We start from the raw sequence: 17,385 nt of genomic DNA on the forward strand, positions 1-17,385 counted from the left end.
CCGTAGTCAAGTAGGGCTTACCCTTGATACAAATTATCTCCTGAATCATTGTATGCAACTTTCCTAACCTAAAAGGCAACAAAACCTCCCAGGAACGAGTGAGGCAGGTCATTTCTCAGTCTCACATTCCTGTGTCCCTCCCCCACCTGAAGTTTCTCCCTAGGCAGTTGTTAGAGATACCTTGTATCCCTCTGTCCTTTACAATCAACCCTGAAATTCAACAAACCCTGTTGTAACTTAATCAAACCTTTGGCTAAATCATTGGTTGTTTGATAAAAGAGGGAGAAAGGGAGAAAGAATAGTTTTCTCTCTGGGTCCTGAGGGAGTTGGAGGCATTCATCTTGGAGGAAGTGGTGATCTCTATACTTCCTCTGGACTCTTCCTTTGTGAACCTGAGAAACTGACTAGAAAGCCCTCTAGTCAGTTATAAGCCATTTCTGGCTGGCCCTATCCTTTTGTTTGTAGAAGTGCCCTTCCTACCTGGAGGGCTCAGTCTGTTTCCCTTCAGTGTCTCTGTCTCAAGCCTGTGTACCCAGTCTGTATCTCCCTGCTGCAGCTGCATGCCCAATTACCTCATCCTCTCCCTTTGCTACTCTTTATACTTCAGTGTTTATATTTCCAAAACTCAGTCATTCCCTTAAACCTCCTACCACTTCAATTTACTACCTCCACTACTGCACCCTCCTTTCCTACCTTCTGACTTAGGGATCTACAAACCCCATCCACTTGCCTTATCTCCTATTACAACTACCTTATCACCCTAACTGTTTAATCCATTATTACAGTCTAGATCAACATCTCACAACCTATACCAAGATAAATTCAGAATTGGTAAATGATTAAATATAAAGAAGGAAAGTATAAGTAAATTAGGTGAACATAGAATAGTATACCTGTCAGATCTATGGGGAAGAAAAGAATTTAAGACCAAGCTAGAAACAGAGAATATCACAAAATGTAAAAAGAATGATTTCGATTACATTAAATTAAAAAGGTTTTGTACAAACAAAACCAATCCAAATTTAGAAGGTAAACAACAAATTGGGAAAAAATCTTTATGACAAAAATTTCTGATAATGGTCCAATTTCTCAAAAATATTAGGAACTAAATCAATTATACAAAAAAATCAAGCCATTCTGTGATAATTAGATTAAGTCTACACTGCCCATCTTTAGATTTAATCACCAAAGGTGAGAACACCTCTAATTCTGGGAGGTCCATAACCCACGTGTGCTAGAGTGAGGGATGAATCAGAATCAACTGACTGCCCCCTAGGCAGTACTGTAAAAATGAAATTTGGGAGATGCCATCTTTAAGTATATATATGTATTTTCCATGGACACGTGGAAATTATCAAACTACATTTCCCGTGGTCCAACGGGTTTCTGGTTCCTGTTCTTTGGGCGTGGGGATGCTTACGTCTCCAAGCAGAGAACAGTTTAAATCTCCTGGGTTAGGAGGGAGTGGCTCTCTTGGCCAGCAGACTCAGGAAGAGACGGGAGGTAATAATGGCTGGGGCGGCAGTTTTGAATTCTTACAAGCACGTGGTCTAATGATTTTATCTATCAACATGGCTTTAATTAAATTACTAATTTTTATATTTATCTCAGCCTTTATTATTTTTTATCTTTATAGCATGGAGAGCAGAATGAACCCTTGTAGGAGTTCAGCTAGAGACCCATAAACGATGGCCATAGATGAAAAAGTTAAGCATCTCTCTACTTCTCCTCTACCTTTCCCTCTCTTTACTACTATGACTGATTTATTAAGCTGCCATCAGCCTCATAATTTTAATTTTAACAGATATCAGTTGCTTGGGTCAGAGGAATAGTGGGGAGAAACCTGCTTAAGGGCATCTCCAAAGACCCCTTTCCATAGCATCTCTCACCTGGGTTTGGAAGAATTAAGTAAAGGCATCTGGGTTTTATGGAGAAAAAGCCCAGCTCTCAGAATCCCAGAACCTAGCATCCAGAAGGAAGCCCAGCTTGGGAGGAGCTGTGTCACCCTTCACAGGAGGAGCTCAGGTTCGGCACACACTAGTTCTGGGACGGGTCTCCATTTCCCTCCATTCCTGAGCTAGTGATGAGGCAAAGCGAAGGGAGAGATACCCCAAGAGCTCCAAGAATTTGGATAGAGTGGCTGGCACATAGCGGGCAGATGGCAAAATATTTGCTGAAAGAAAATGTTGGATGAGGGACATTTCTAAGGTTGGAGAGGGATATGGATGAGTATAGAGGTTGCAGCTGAGATTCAGCCTTCCTTTCCTTGAATTCTTTTCCCTTTGTGGCAACTCAAACAAAGCATATCCAAGGACCAACTCAGGGTCCTTGTATTTAATTTAACTTCATTCTGCTCTCCCCTCCTCCATATCCCTGTTAAGAGAGTATTTATTCATGTCTCCCTTTTTCTATGAAAGAGGAAAAGGAGCAATAAAATTTCTGAGGAACAGACTTCTTGCTGTGCTGTTTGACAGTTGGTGACAGTTAGAAGTGGCCGAATGTGGTTACTGAGTGGCAGACAGTTGGAAAGAGTATTTTGGTCTCTGGGTCTCTTGGGGAGAGGAGTGTGCAGCTCACTCTCTTTGCTAACTGGCAGTTTCTAACTGACGCTTGGAGACAGAGAAACGGAATTAAGGCCTTATTGATTATTAATTAACCTGGGTAGATAGGTAGATAGATGGTGGGTATATTATTAGATAGAGTAGGAGAGTAGGCTAGGCCTTGGTCTATCAGAAGACAGTGCCCTCTAAGGCAGATAGATTTGTTTTTTTTGTTTGTTTGTTTGTTTGGTTTTTTTAAAGAAAGTTTTAGTCAGGATTGGGATTTTAGGTATAGTTATAAGCTAGTATAAGATTTCTTTTTCCCTTTTTCTTTCTATTTCCTATTGTAAATCTTAAAATGAATGGTTTGGCTAAATATATGAAAATTATAAATCTTTTATTTATAAAAGAGGTAGAAAGAATGAAAGTACAAAAGGTAGAAAAGACATTAACCTATCTAACTAAATATTGTTCCAGTTCAGGACTTGTTAACCTTTAGTCAGAATTAAACTATCTCTAGAAGACAGGAAGAGAAAACTAGCTATCCACTCACCCAAGACAATGAAGGGAACTGAAGGTGACTCCTGAGGCCAACTTTCTTCTTTGAGCCCACCTTCTTCTTGAAGCCGCCTTCCTTCTTGGAGTGAGTCTTCTTGGAGTTCACTTTCTCTTCTTGGAATGACTCTCTTCTTGGAGTTCACCCTCTCCTAGAGTCCCCTTTTATCAGACTGCCTTCATGGCTTTTATGGTGGTTTCCTGTCCCTGCCCCTTTTCACAGGGGCCAATCACAGCTTCCAAATGGTTAGCACTGCCCAGTGGGCAGTGTTTGTGGGAACTAGTTCACCTTCTGGTGGGATGAATATTTATCAAAAGGGTTATACTTTCTGAGAGTGTGAGCAAGTTTCTGACTGAGTTAAAAAAAAGAATTGAACTCTCCAATTATCTTGCTGGCTTTTTACCTAACACTAGGCAGGGTGTGAATTCACTAAGTGGTTTTCAAGCTTCTCCCACCTACTTCAAGCTTGTGTTGATTCAAAGTTATTGCCAACCAAAGTGTTAACGCCAACTAGGCAAAGAGAACAAAGGATTCCCTTTTCACAAATGTGAACTCAAAGAGAACCAAGAATTCTCTTTTACACTATCCATATTTTCCTAATAATAAGCTAGGTGTTTTGTGTTTAAGAAACTACTTTCCTGATTTTTGTTCCAATCCCTGCCCCAACCCCAATTTAACCCTTCACATCCCTGAACCTGCCTTGTTTCTTAAGAGCTTAAAACTCCAATGGCCTAAGATGAGTTCAGACAGAAGCACATCATAAACACACAACCTCTGAGCCCAGTGGTTCCCCCCCACCAATACAGATTGTTCCTAACCTCCCCCAGGACTCCTGAGCCCACCTCACTGGTAGGGGTGGTGTTCAAGAATATGCTTAGGCCCCAAAGCCATGTCTGTGAGAAACTCATAGCACAGGCCATTTTGAAAGGCACAATAGAGTTTGGGTGCACAGTCACGCGCCTGAAGGAGCTGGAAGTTCCTGACCTCATTCTCTTGGTCCACCAGAAGTTCTATCCACTCTGCATAGACACAGATGAGCACTGCATCTCTTACGTCATCCTCTACAAAGCAGGCCAACAGCTTGTTGGTGATCCCATCAGGGAAGCTCTAGAGCAGTGATTCCCAAAGTGGGCGCCACCACCCCCTGGTGGTTGCTGCAGTGATCCAGGAGAGTGGTGATGGCCACAGGTGCATTTATCTTTCCTATTTATTGCTATGAAATTTTTAAAAAATTAATTTCCAGGGGGCTAAGAAATATTTTTTCTGGAAAGGGGGACGATAGGCCAAAAAAGTTTGGGTACCACTGCTCTAGACAATGAAGGAAAGTAGGGAGAGGAGCTGAGGGGGATGAGAGGAGAAGTGTACTGAACTTCCCAATCCTATAATCCTCATTCAGGAGGTTCATTGAAGTAAATTTTAATTCATGTGCTAAAATGAATAGAATCTACATAGACATTGCTACTTCAAATCTTCCAAAAGAACCAGGATTTGGTCTATACTGGTATTCCCTCCTTTGATATAAATTTCATACCCATCTTGCCTTAGTAGTTGTTGAATTTTTTGTTTGAGGTCCTTTGGACAAATTGATTCATTCCCTGGTGGCCAAAGTGTTGACCACTGACTCTTTCTTTGCTTAGTTTGGACAGACATCAGACAATAGCCCCAGTCCTTGGTGGGGTTCATACTTAGAAGCTCATACTTGGAAAAGTATGTGTGTTTATGTGTGCATGTGCATGTGTGTGTGTATGTGTGCGTGTGCGTGTGTGTGTGTGTGTATGTGTGTCTGAGAGAGAGAGAGAGAGAGAAACAAGGTGGGAGACACTATTAGTAAAGAGATTATCATCAGGATAGATCTATTCTTCTATCTCCTAGAGATGACTGCTCCCTGTGTTATTGGGTTAATATCTGTTCATCTGTGTACTTGTCTAAAGCACACAGGCTTCAAAGTAAGAAGAATAGGCAGCCACTTTTCCTATGCCTATGCAAGTATGGATGGTCTACACCAGTGGTTCCCAAACTTTTTTGGCCTACCGCCCCTTTTCCAGAAAAAATATTACTTAGTACCCCTGGAAATTAATTTTTAAAAAAATTTAATAGCAATTAATAGGAAAGATAAATGCACCTGTGGCCATCACCGCCCTCCTAGATTGCTGCAGCACCCACCAGGGGGCAGTGGAGCCCACTTTGGGAATCACTGGTCTACACCATGCATCATTAGGGGGAGCATGAGAAAGTGACTGATCCTCTGGGGTATTGCATTCTGGGCCCAAAGATAGGATGCAACATGCAGCAACCTGATAGATTTCTCAATATCATATTTTGTGATTGTACAAAATGCCAATGCCTGGAAATTCAGTTCTCTATGGCCAAAAGGTGTGTTCATCTGTGATGTCGTTTAGGCCACACATATTATAGTTAAGGCTCAAACCTCCTTGAGGACAGTAACACAGAGGCACAATTCATCAATCCTATTTAGGACCCACAAAAGCCTTCTCCAGTGTCCCTGTGGATATTTGGATCTTGGCACATGGTTTTGTACTTATAGCCAGGCTCATTGATAAGGCAGATGCACAACTAAGGTGAGGCCACAAGGCTTTGTCTCAGGAACTAAATTTGGAAGGTACTGACAGTACTTGTATTCCTTTCGACTACAAGTCTGTGAAAAATATAAATAAGGTAATGGGGTCACCAGGGATATTATAATAAACTAAGTGGTTTGTGGGATCACACTCTGGGATTTATGAGAGATTGGACCAGGATGGAGAGACCAGAGTTTACTGGATTCTCACAGGAATGGCAGTTAATCTTAACTGTCACTCAGCTTCCACTAGGCCAGAGTATAGTAACAGGCTAACAAGGTAAAAGGGACTTAGCAGCTTTTATTATATTTGACTAAAAGGTGGGAAAGGGATTTCTATACTTAAAATTAAAAGGATAAAACCACAGGGCAATGGGAGGTCTTATTCTACTTTTATTTAAGTGTTCTAAACTAACAGGGCCCAAGGAGCTATAAATGGAGTCTCTGGGTTTCTGCCTCAAACCTGGAACCTGCCAGGCTTGAGTACAGCTGGGGCTTTGTGGCTTTGGGATTCTCACTGCAATCCACTGATGTTCTCTGGATGCCAGGAGCTACAGTTGTCTCAGGTACCAGGTAGAGAGGGTTTTGCTTGAAGCACTGTCCACCAGAACTCAAACTTCACCTTCTTCCTTTGGCACTGTAGATCTTGTCTTTTTGCTAGATGCCACACCACACAGGATCCCAGGGAAAATCAGAAAGCAGGGTGTCCTTTGCTCTGAGGTCTCCCAGGCTGGTAACAGTTTTTGCCCACCACTAATGGAGTCCTCACTCAGGGCACAGACACTCTTCCTCCTCCCTCATTCCATCCTGGAATTCCCAGCTCCAGCTCCTTCCTGCTAGGTACAACTTAATTCCTAATCACTAGCTAATCTAATCTTACTCATAACAAGTCTAAGAAACAATAGAATCTAGCACCTACTGAGCAAAAATAATTCTAAAATAAAACTCAAACTGATGGTGCTTCAGGGAAAGCTTCTACCCTGCCCACCTTGTTCTCTTTCTGTGTAGCAGCCTCTCCAGTCTTAGCTTCACATTAATGTAATAGGGGCTCTGTGATTATCATGGGGCAGTCTTCCCTTTCCCTCCCTCTGCCTCAACTGTGGGCACCTATTCCATGTTGTTTGTTCCCAGTGTAGTTTGTGTATTTGCTCAGGGTAGAGGGGATTCCTTTTAGCCACCAGGTTGAGCTAGATCATTTCTGAAGACTGGAAATTCAGTGAGTGTGTTTGGGCAAAGTATCACCCCTACATGCTGGCAACTGTCCTATGTTTGGTGGGTCATGAATGCACGTGGGTACATTGTACATCCTGTGACATTCATGTGTACTTCGCATCAGTATATGCTTGTCTCTGGTTCTGTCTGCATGTACAGGTGTACATCCACACATCGATGGGTGTGTATTTTCATACATCTGTAAGTGTCTGGGCTTGATCAGCTCAGTTGGTGAAGGCTCTGTTTTAAGGAGCCTCAAGGTCACAGATAATCCTTGGATGAGCCAATGAGCTCTTTGCTGCTGGGCAGCCCAGTCGCTGGTTATACCCTTTGCTTGGACCAGCTGGTTTGCAAATGCTTGTCCTTGATTGAAAGGTGAGTTAAGTTAGAGCTTGGCAACAAACAGGGTCTGCTTTCCAAAGCCTGAGTCTAGGTAAGGATGGGGAGGCTCAGTCACCTCTAGGCTGCCCATTTGTTGGCCTTGACAGCTCCAGAAACCAAGAAAATATCTCCTCATTGCTGGAAAAATCAACTCAAATGACATACTGTACAGGGCGGGAAAGGGACAGTGCTGCAATTAAGCTATTGTGGGTGAGGAATGTGGAAACAATTTTTTTTAACTGTAAAAAAATATATATATAAAAAGAAGCCATTGCAGGGAAGCTTGGTGGCCAGGCCAGGAGATGGGAAGTCCTGGGTTTGAATTTGCCCTGAGACACATCTTAGCTTTGTGACCTTGAGTAAGTCACTTATCCTTAATTGCCCAACCCTTCCTACTTTTCTGTCTTATAATTGATACTTAGTATTGATTCTCAGACATAAGGTAAGGACTTAAAAGAAGAAATTCTCGCAATTATATAACAAAGGGTGATACTTGTGTCCATTATTACATCAGAGTTTATGAGCCTGTATGGATTTGTCTAAGAGCATATAGCAGGATCATTGTCTTTTACATTCTGAAGAGACATTGTGCTGCTTCTCCCAGTTCCTGTTACACCCCATTCTCATCTAAAAGACAGATCCAGATTTGAGCAATAAAACTTTATTCTATTCTCAGTTAAGGCAGAAGATTAACAGTGGTCTGCAGGATTAGAGAGCTTGATGGAGGGACTTGCCCCAGGCCCAAGGGATGAAGCACAACAGGGAGAAAGCAGCATCCAACAGGGATGTGGGCAGAGATGGGTCAAGCTGCCAAGGCCAAACCAATGCGATTATTGTGCCGGTCAAATTCAATGTAGAACTTTTGGATGAAGGTTGTTCCTAGGACCCACAGAGGTCCTTCTGGGCTATAAGCATCCTTGCCATGGAAGGCCACCAGGCACATCTGATCGCTGCTGTCCTTATTCTACGAGGAGAGACTAGTTTGGACTGATGCCCTTTAACAAACCTACCTCGTCCTTCACCCCCTTCCTCTTCCTCTGATCCCAGCTTTTAGCAAATACTCAATTTAGCTCCTGGTTATGATAAACATCACAGAATCTTGGCACTGGAAGGAAGAGGATGACAAGATCTCAGAGGCTCAGTTAGAAGGAAGCTTAGAAGGCATCTAGTCCAACATGAAGGAGAACTCCTAATGCGATATGCTTGACAAATGTCATCCTGCCTTATGCCAAAAGCAATCTAGAAGAGAGGAATCCATTTGCTTCCTGAGTCAGCCCATTCCACCATGGGTTAGCTATTAGCATCAGGAGATAGTTCTTTTTATCAGTGCTGCTAGTTATAAGCTTTTTTCAACCTCTTTAACCTTCTACCCATCTTTCCTAGCTCTTCTCTCTGGAGTCAAGCAGAAACATACCAATTCTTCTTCCTCCAGTTAGCCCTTCAAGTACATAAAGGTAATGATCACTTCCACCACCACCACTCCATCACCAGCTCTCCCCACAAACTCTTCTCTAAGCCAGACACCCCCAGTATCCTAAACTGATCTTTTGCACCACCTTGTTTGTCCTCCTCTGCAAAATCTCTAGCTTAACAATGTTCTTCCACAAGTGCGGCACCCAAGACTAAATGTAGTGCCTCTGATAGTCTGATCAGGACAGAATGCAGCAGAGCTTGTATCTGCCTTCACACTATAGCCTAAAATGGAATCAGCTTTTTTCCCCTGCTCTATCACCCTCTTGACTGATTTTGAGTGTACAAGTCATTGCATCTCTCTGACTTTTTTTTTTTTGTCAAACTACCTTCTATCTACATCTCCCCTTTCTTGCACTTGGGAAGTTAATTTTTGGAACCTGTGTGAAAGACTTCATATTTATCTATTATTGCCTGACCCTCGAGATTATCCATTTCAGATGTGCCAAACTCACTGCTATGGACCACATATAAAGATCCCAATGCTACCTGAACTAGATTAAAATGTAATTAGGAGGAAGCTAGATGGCTAGTGAATAAAGAGCTGGGCCTGGAGATAAGAAGCCCTGGGTTCAAATCTGACCTCAGATATTTCCTAGCTGTGTGACCCTGTGCTAATCATTTAACACCAACTGCCTAGCTCTTACTACTCTTCTTACCTTAGAGCCAATACAGAGTATTGATTCTAAGACAGAAGGTAAAAGTTTTTTTTAATGATATTATGAAATGTTTAACAAAATAACTAACTACACAATATGGACAATGCTAATTTATCATTTTTGAAGTCAATATGAATCCCATAGGAATCATTACTGTTTAAATTTGATACCACTGAAGTAGTCCAATTCCCTGATCATTTCCAGACTATAAAAACACTTTTTGTTGCTCCTTCTTTCTAATGACTGTTTAGCTTCTTTGAGATGCACTAACATTTCCCTTTCTTAACACTTACTCATTCATCAAACATTAAAACCCTACTATTATGCTTTCTCAGAGACTCTTGCCTTCATGGCATCTGCCTCCTTCTTCACTGAACCATTTTTTCAGATCCCTGTAGTGCTCTCCTGCCTTGGATTCTCCCTTCCCCATAAATCCCACTATCTTCCCATTTCCTTTCAACTTGATAAATTAAGATACTGCTATTAATTTAACTATTTTGGATTTTAAAAAATTTCTTGGAATAGATAAGGCATGATCAGTAAGATCTAGGCAAATAGGGTGAAGTAACTTGCTCAGAGTTACATAGGAAGTGTCAGAGGCTAGATTTGAATCCAGATGCTCCCACTTCCAGGCTTGATGCTCTATCCTTTGTGCTACCTAGCTGTCCCCTGTTGTCTCTTTCTGATGATCAATCCCCCACCCCTAACCCCAATCCATACCCCACTGATAGTCCCCTTTTAGGGGGTAGCCTCCAGGAAGAGTCCCAGCCTAAAGCTATCTTAAAAAATGAGAATAAATGTCAGGTGCTTTATAACTCTTAAAGTGACATGTAAGTGTTATTTCTTATCACTTTCCTCAGGACGTAAACTATAAATCCTCTCCAGAAATATACATCTGACTTCTAGTTTGGATGAGAAAAAGTCAGAACACTAACGCCCAGTTGGAAAAGGAACCTAGGGTGACTGACCCTGTCATGAAGGAGACCACCTCCACACTCTTAACCAGGGACATCTTTGGGCAGATTTGCTTTCCAGAATAGGTCTCCCTCTACCTTCTTCTTCACCCCAGTTTCACAATTCTTTGGTACTTAGGTTACCCAAGGAACTGGAGGCAGCTTAGTCTATTTTTAATTGAGCCATTGACATTTCAGAAGAAGTTCTTGAAGCGGTCCCTTGGTGATGCTCTCAATAATGATAATAATAATAATAATCAATACAAATATAATAAATGCCTAATATTATGAAATAGAAGTAGTAAGTACATTTTGTAAGTAATTCAAGACTCAGATATGCTGTGAGGTAACTAATGAAAGCATTATTTTCATCATTTTATATTATGAGAAAACCAGGGGAGTTTGAGAAGTTAAAGAACTTGGTCATGGTTCTCTTGCCCTGCCATATGGATAGATTTAAAAGAATCTTTTTTTTTAAATTTTTATTTTTAATTCTTATCTTCTGTCTTAGTATCCATTCTAAGACAAGACGGAAGAGCAGGAAAGTCTGGGCACATGGGGTTAAGTGATTTGTCCAGAGCTAGGAAGGGTTTGAGGTCAATTTTAAACCCATTTATTTCTTTACTCCAGGCTTGGCTCTCTATCTACTGGCTGCCCATATTTAGTAGAATCTTAAAGTTGGAAGCATTTTGAGAGATAATGCAGGCCAACTGTCTTATTTTATACTTAAGAATGTTGAGGACTAGAGAAGGGAAATGACTTGTCAGCTGACTAGTGACGGAGCAGCCCCTAGAATCCAGGTTTCTTAATTCAGTTCATTTCAACAAATCTGAAGCATATACGATTGTTGCACTATGCTAAAGGTGCTGGCAATACAAAGACTAAACAATAATCAGAACAGCCTTCAAGGAGCTCCCATTCTGTTTTTTTTTAACCTTTACCTTCTGTCTTAGAATAAATACTATGGATTGGTTCCAAGGAAGAAGAGTGGTAAGGGCTAGGCAATGAGGATTAAGTGACTTGTCCAGGGTCACCCAGCTAGGAAGTGTCTGACCCCAGATTTGAACCTAAGAACTCCTGTCTCCAAACCTGGTTCTCCATTCACTGAGCTACTCATCTGCTTCCCCACCCCCAGACCCTCCATTCTACTGGAGATAACATAACACACACCTGGATGAAGAGATGCAAGATAATTTGAGAAGAGAAAACTGACAACTGGAGAGAAGGATAAGTTTCCCTTTGGAAGTTGTACTTGAGGAGGGCTTTAAATGAAGGCAAGAAGTCTAAAAGTTGGATTTGGAAAGGGTAGGACTTCTAGCCATGGGAGACTGAGTCTGCAAAGACATAAGATGGAATTTGGAGTTTCCTGTTTGGCTGAGCCATAGAGTTGGTACAGGAGTGAACTATGCACCAAGATTGGAAAACATAGGTGGGAGTCAAACTGAGAAGCCTACCTTTTATCAGAGAGGGAGTATGGTAGGCTATCAGGTTTATACAAGGCGTGATAAATGCTAATATCCTAGAAGAAGTAGGGAGCTAATGGAGATTTTTGTGCAAAAGCATGGCTGAGTCAGAGCTGTGCTTTAGGTATATAATTTCAGTAGTGCTGAATAACATATTGGAGAAGGATGAGACTAGAAACAAAGAACCCAATTAAGAGGCTTTTGCAGAAAAGATATTAAAAAATGGAGGGGAAAAATAAATTTGAAACAAAAAATACTATAGCACTATTAAATAAAACTAAAAGCTAAAGACTATAAAATTGATAAACCCTTAGCTCATCTGATTAAAAGGAATGAAAAAATAAAATCAATGTTGTAGCAAATGAGCAAGGTAAAATCACATCAAAATCAATAGAAATAAAAAGAATAATCAGAACACAATGTGTACAGTTGTACGTTAACAAAATGGAGGACAGAAAAGATATAGAGGAATACCTTCAAAAATATAAAACACCCCCACCTTCAGAAGACCTTACAGAGACTTTACATAACCCTATCTCAGAAAAGGAAATAGATTTATCTGTAAATGAACTATTAAAGAAAAAAAACCTCCTGGTCCTAACAAATTCATAGGAGAATGCCATAAAACTTTTTTTAAATGCTTACCTTCTATCTTAGAAATGATACTAAGTACTGGTTTCAAGGCAGAAGATAAATAAGTTTTAGGCAATTGGGGTTAAGTGACTTGCCCAGGTTCACAGAGTACCAAGTATCTGAGATCGGATTTCAACCCAGGTCTTCCCAACTCCAGATGTGACACTCTGGAATTCTATAACACTTTTTGGGGGGTGAAGGCATGTTTTTTTAAAAATTTTTATTTTGTTTTGAGTATTTTCCCATAGTTACATATTTCATGTTCTTTCCCTCTGCCCTAAACTCCCCCACCCCCCTGTAGCCAATGCACAATTCCACTGGGTTTTACATGTATCATTGATTAAGACCTAATTCTATATTATTGAGAATTGGACTAGAGTTATCATTTAGTGTCTGCATCCCCAATAATTTCCCCATCAGCCCATGTGTTCAAGCAGTTGCTTTTCTTCTGTGTTTTTACTCCCACAGTTCTTCCTCTGAATGTTGCTAGTTTTCTTTCTCATAAGTCCCTCAGCCTTGCTCTAGATCCTTGCAGTGCTGCTAGTAGAGAAGTCCATTATGTTCAATTGTACTACAATGTATCAGTCTCTGTGTACAATGTTCTCCTGGATCTGCTCCTTTCACTCTGCATCAATTCCTGGAGGTCATTCCAATTCACATGGAATTCCTCCAGTTTGTTATTCCTTTGAGCACAATAGTATTCCATCACCAACAGATACCACAGTTTGTTCATCCATTCCCCAATTGAAGGACATTCTCTCATTTTCCAATTTTTTTTGCCACCACAAAGAGCACGACTATAAATATTTTTGTACAAATCTTTTTCTCTATTATCTCTTTGGGGTACAAGCCTAGCAGTGGTATGGCTGGATCAAAACAACAGTCTTTTAAAGCCCTTTGGATATAGTTCCAAATTGCCATCCAGAATGGTTGGATCAATTCACAACTCCACCAGCAGTGCATTAATGTCCCAATTTTGTCATATCCCCTCTAACATTCCGCACTTTCCTTTGCTGGCATGTTAGTTAATCTGCTGGGTGTGAGGTGGTACCTCAGAGTTGTTTTGATTTCCATTTCTCTAATTATAAGTGATTCACAACATTTTTTCATGTGTTTGTTGATAGTCTTGATTTCTTTATCTGAAAATTGCCTATTCATGTCCCTTTCCCATTTATCAATTGGGGAATGGCTTGGTTTTTTTGTACAATTGATTTAACTCCTTGTATATTGGAGGAATTAGAACTTTGTCTGAGTGTTTTGTTATAAAGATTTTTTCCCAATTTGTTGCTTCCCTTCTAATTTAGTTAGCATTGGTTTTGTTTGTACAAAAACTTCTTGTTTAATGTAATCAAAATTATTTATTTTACATTTTGTAATTTTTTCTAACCCTTACTTGGTTTTAAAATCTTTCCTTTCCCAGAGATCTGACAAGCATAATATTCTGTGCTCCCCTTCTTTATATTTAAGTCATTCACCAATTCTGAATTTATCTTGGTATAGGGTGTGAGATGTTGATTTAGAACCAATCTTCCCGATTCTGTTTTTCAATTTTCCCAGCAGTTTTTATCAAATAGTGGATTTTTGTCCTAGAAACTGGGTTTTTGGGTTTATCATAGAATGTCATGCTGAGATCACTTACCCCAAGGACCCATTGGTTTTGGAAATGATAATGGAGACACCAGGGATATTACAATAAATCAAAATTATTGTGGGTTTACACACTGGGTTGTAGGAGAGACTTGACCAGGTTAGGGAGACCAGAGGTCACAGCTATGCTGCTGCTAACTGACAAAATGGCTGTTCATCAACTATCACCACTGGGCCAGAGGCTTTGAATTCAACAGGCAAAGTAAAAGGTTTTAACAGGGTTTAATTATATTTCTCTAAAATAGAGGTGGGATAGGGATTTCTATACTTAAAACCTAAAGGGTAAAACCACAGGGGCAAGGGGAGGACTTCTCTACACTAACTTAGTGACCTAAGCAGACAGGGCCAGAGGAGCAGTGCAGGAGTCACAGAGAGGGCTGCATCAAACCTGGTTCCAGCCAGATTTGATCAGCACAGCTAAAGGACTGAGGGTGGCTTTGGGGTTTCTCACAGTAATCCAACAGATGATCTCGGGATGTCAAAAGCCAAGTGGTCTAGGGTATCCAAGTAGAGAAGGTGTGCTTGAGATGCTGTCCACCAGATCCCAAACTTCTCCTCTTCCCTTGGTGCTGCTCTGTAGGTCTTGTCCTCTTGTTAGAAACCACCACCACTCAGGATCCCAGGGAAATCAGGATGCAGGGTGTCCTTTGCTCTGAGATCTCCCAGGGCTAACAACAGTTTTTCCAACCCCTAATGGAGTCTCTCTCAGGGCACAAGGCACCTACTTCCTGCTCCTTCATTCCATCTTGGAATGCTCCAGCCTTCCTGCTAGGTCATCCTTAATACTTAATTACTAACTAATCTTCCTTACAACATTGGTCCTCCCTTCTATCTCTTTGCCAATACCATATTGTTTTGATGACAACTGCTTTATAGTACAGTTTAAGATCTGGTACTGCTAGGCCACCTTCCTTTATTTTTTTTTTCATTATTTTCCTTGATATTCTTGATCTTTTGTTCTTCCAAATGAACTTTGTTATAGTTTTTTTCTAATTCAGTAGAAAAGTTTTTTGGTAGTTTGATATGTATAGCACTAAATAAGTAAATTAATTTGGGCAGTATGGTCATTTTTATTATGTTAGCTCATCCTACCTATGAGCAATCAATATTTTTCCAATTGTTTAGATCTAGTTTTAATTGTGTAGAAAGGGGTTTGTAGTTGTATTTGAATAATTCCTGAATTTGTTTTGACAGATAGATTCCCAAGTATTTTATGTTGTCTAAGGTGATCTTAAAGAGTATTTCTCTTTCTAACTCTTGATGCTGGGATGTGTTGGAAATATATAGAAATGCTGATGATTTATGTGCTTTTATTTTGTATCCTACAACTTTGCTAAAGTTGTTGATTATTTCCACTAACTTTTTAGTTGATTCTCTAGGATTTTTTAAGCAGACAATCATATCATCTGCAAAGAGTGATAGCTTGGTCTCCTCGTTGCCTATTTTAATACCTTCAATTTCTTTTTCTTCTCTAATTGCTACTGCGAATATTTCTAGTACAATGTTAAATAATAGAGGTGACAATGGGCATCCTTGTTTTACCCCTGATCTTATTGGGAATGCTTCTAATTTATCCCTATTGCAGATGATATTTGTTGATGGTTTTAAATATATACCATTTATTATTTTTTAGGAAAGGTCCTTCTATTCCTATACTGTCTAGTGTTTTAAGTAGAAATGGGTGTGTATTTTATCAAAGGGTTTTTCAGCATCTATTGAGATAATCATGTGATTTTTGTTGATTTGCTTGTTGATATGGTCGATTATGTGAATGGTTTTCCTAATATTGAACCATCCTTGCATTCCTGGTATAAATCCCACTTGATCATAATGAATAATCCTCATGATCACTTGCTGGAGTCTTTTTGTTAGTATTCTCTTGAAGATTTTTGCATCTATGTTCACTAAGGAGATTGGTCAATAGTTTTCTTTTTCTGTTTTTGGTCTGCCTGGCTTTGGAATCAGTACCATATTTGTGTCATAAAAGGAGTTTGGTAGAATTTCTTCTTTGCTTATTATGTCAAAAAGTTTGTATGGTATTGGGATTAGTTGTTCTTTGAAGGTTTGATTGAATTCACATGTCCATCTGGTCCTTGGGATTTTTTCTTAGGGACTTCTTTGATGGCTTGTTTAATTTCTTTTTCTGACATGGGATTATTTATTATATTCTTCTACTGTTAATCTAGACAATTTGTATTTCTCTAAATATTCATCCATATCGCCTAGGTTGATATAATTATTGCCATATAATTGGGCAAAATAGTTTTTAATGATTGCCTTGATTTCCTCATCATTAGATGTGAGGTTTCCCTTTCCATCTTTGATACTGATAATTTGGTTTTCTTATTTCCTTTTTTAATTAGTACTTTGTAAATCATCAGTACTTTGTAAATTTTATTTGTTTTTTCAAAGTACCAGCTTCTAGTGTTATTTATTAATTCAATAGTTCTTTTACTTTCAATTTTATTAATTTCTCCTTTAATTTTTATAATCTCTAATTTAGTTTTTAACTGGGGAGTTTTAATTTGTTCCCTTTCTAGTTTTTTTATTTGCATGCCCAGTTCATTGATCTTTGCCCTCCCTAATTTGTTAATATATGCACTCAAGGATATAAATTTTCCCCTGAGTACTGCTTTAGCTGCATCCCACAGATTTTTGGTAGGATGTCTCTCATCATTGTCATTCTCTTCAATGAAATTATTAATTGTTTCTATGATTTGTTCTTTAACTAACTGATTTTGGAGAATCAAATTATTTAATTTCCAATTAATCTTTGATTTGCCTATGTGCCCTTACTAATTATTATTTTTATTGCATTATGATCTGAAAAGGTTACATTTCTTATTTCTGATCTTTTGCATTTGTTTGCCATGTTTCTATGCCATAATACATGGTCAGTCTTTGTGAATGTACCATTTGCAGCTGAAAAGAAGTTGTTTTCCTTTTTGTCCCTATTTATTTTTCTCCACATATCTATTAATTCTAATTTTTCTAAGATTTAATTCAGATCTCTTAGTTCTTTCTTTTTTTGTTGTTTGATTTATCTTCAACAAGAGGGCAAAATAGACATTGAAAGGATCCATAGATCATCCTCTACACTAAACCCTCAAAAGTCAACCCTCAGGAATATAATTGCCAAATTCAAGAGTTTCCAAGTTAAGGAAAAAATATTACAAGAAGCCAGAAAGAGAGAATTCTGATATCAAGGAGCACCAATCAGGATTACACAGTATCTGGCAGCCTCCACACTATAAGACCGTAAGGCTTGGAATATGATATTTAGAAAGGCAAGA

At 39.5% G+C, this 17,385-nt stretch overlaps 1 protein-coding gene across 1 annotated transcript in view; it reads right to left on the minus strand.

Moving 5' to 3' along the window:
• Positions 1–7,953: 7,953 nt before the first annotated feature.
• LOC123247901 (renin-like) overlaps positions 7,954–17,385 on the minus strand; it is a 37,361-nt gene continuing 27,929 nt past the window's right edge. Inside the window, exon 9 of the mRNA XM_044676972.1 lies at positions 7,954–8,231. Within this exon, the coding sequence (XP_044532907.1) occupies positions 8,070–8,231 (162 nt within the window). The 3' untranslated portion in view covers positions 7,954–8,069. The remainder of the gene's footprint in view (positions 8,232–17,385) is intronic.

This window comes from Gracilinanus agilis, chromosome 4, assembly GCF_016433145.1.
Source record: "Gracilinanus agilis isolate LMUSP501 chromosome 4, AgileGrace, whole genome shotgun sequence".
In the NCBI taxonomy this organism is placed as follows: domain Eukaryota; kingdom Metazoa; phylum Chordata; class Mammalia; order Didelphimorphia; family Didelphidae; genus Gracilinanus; species Gracilinanus agilis.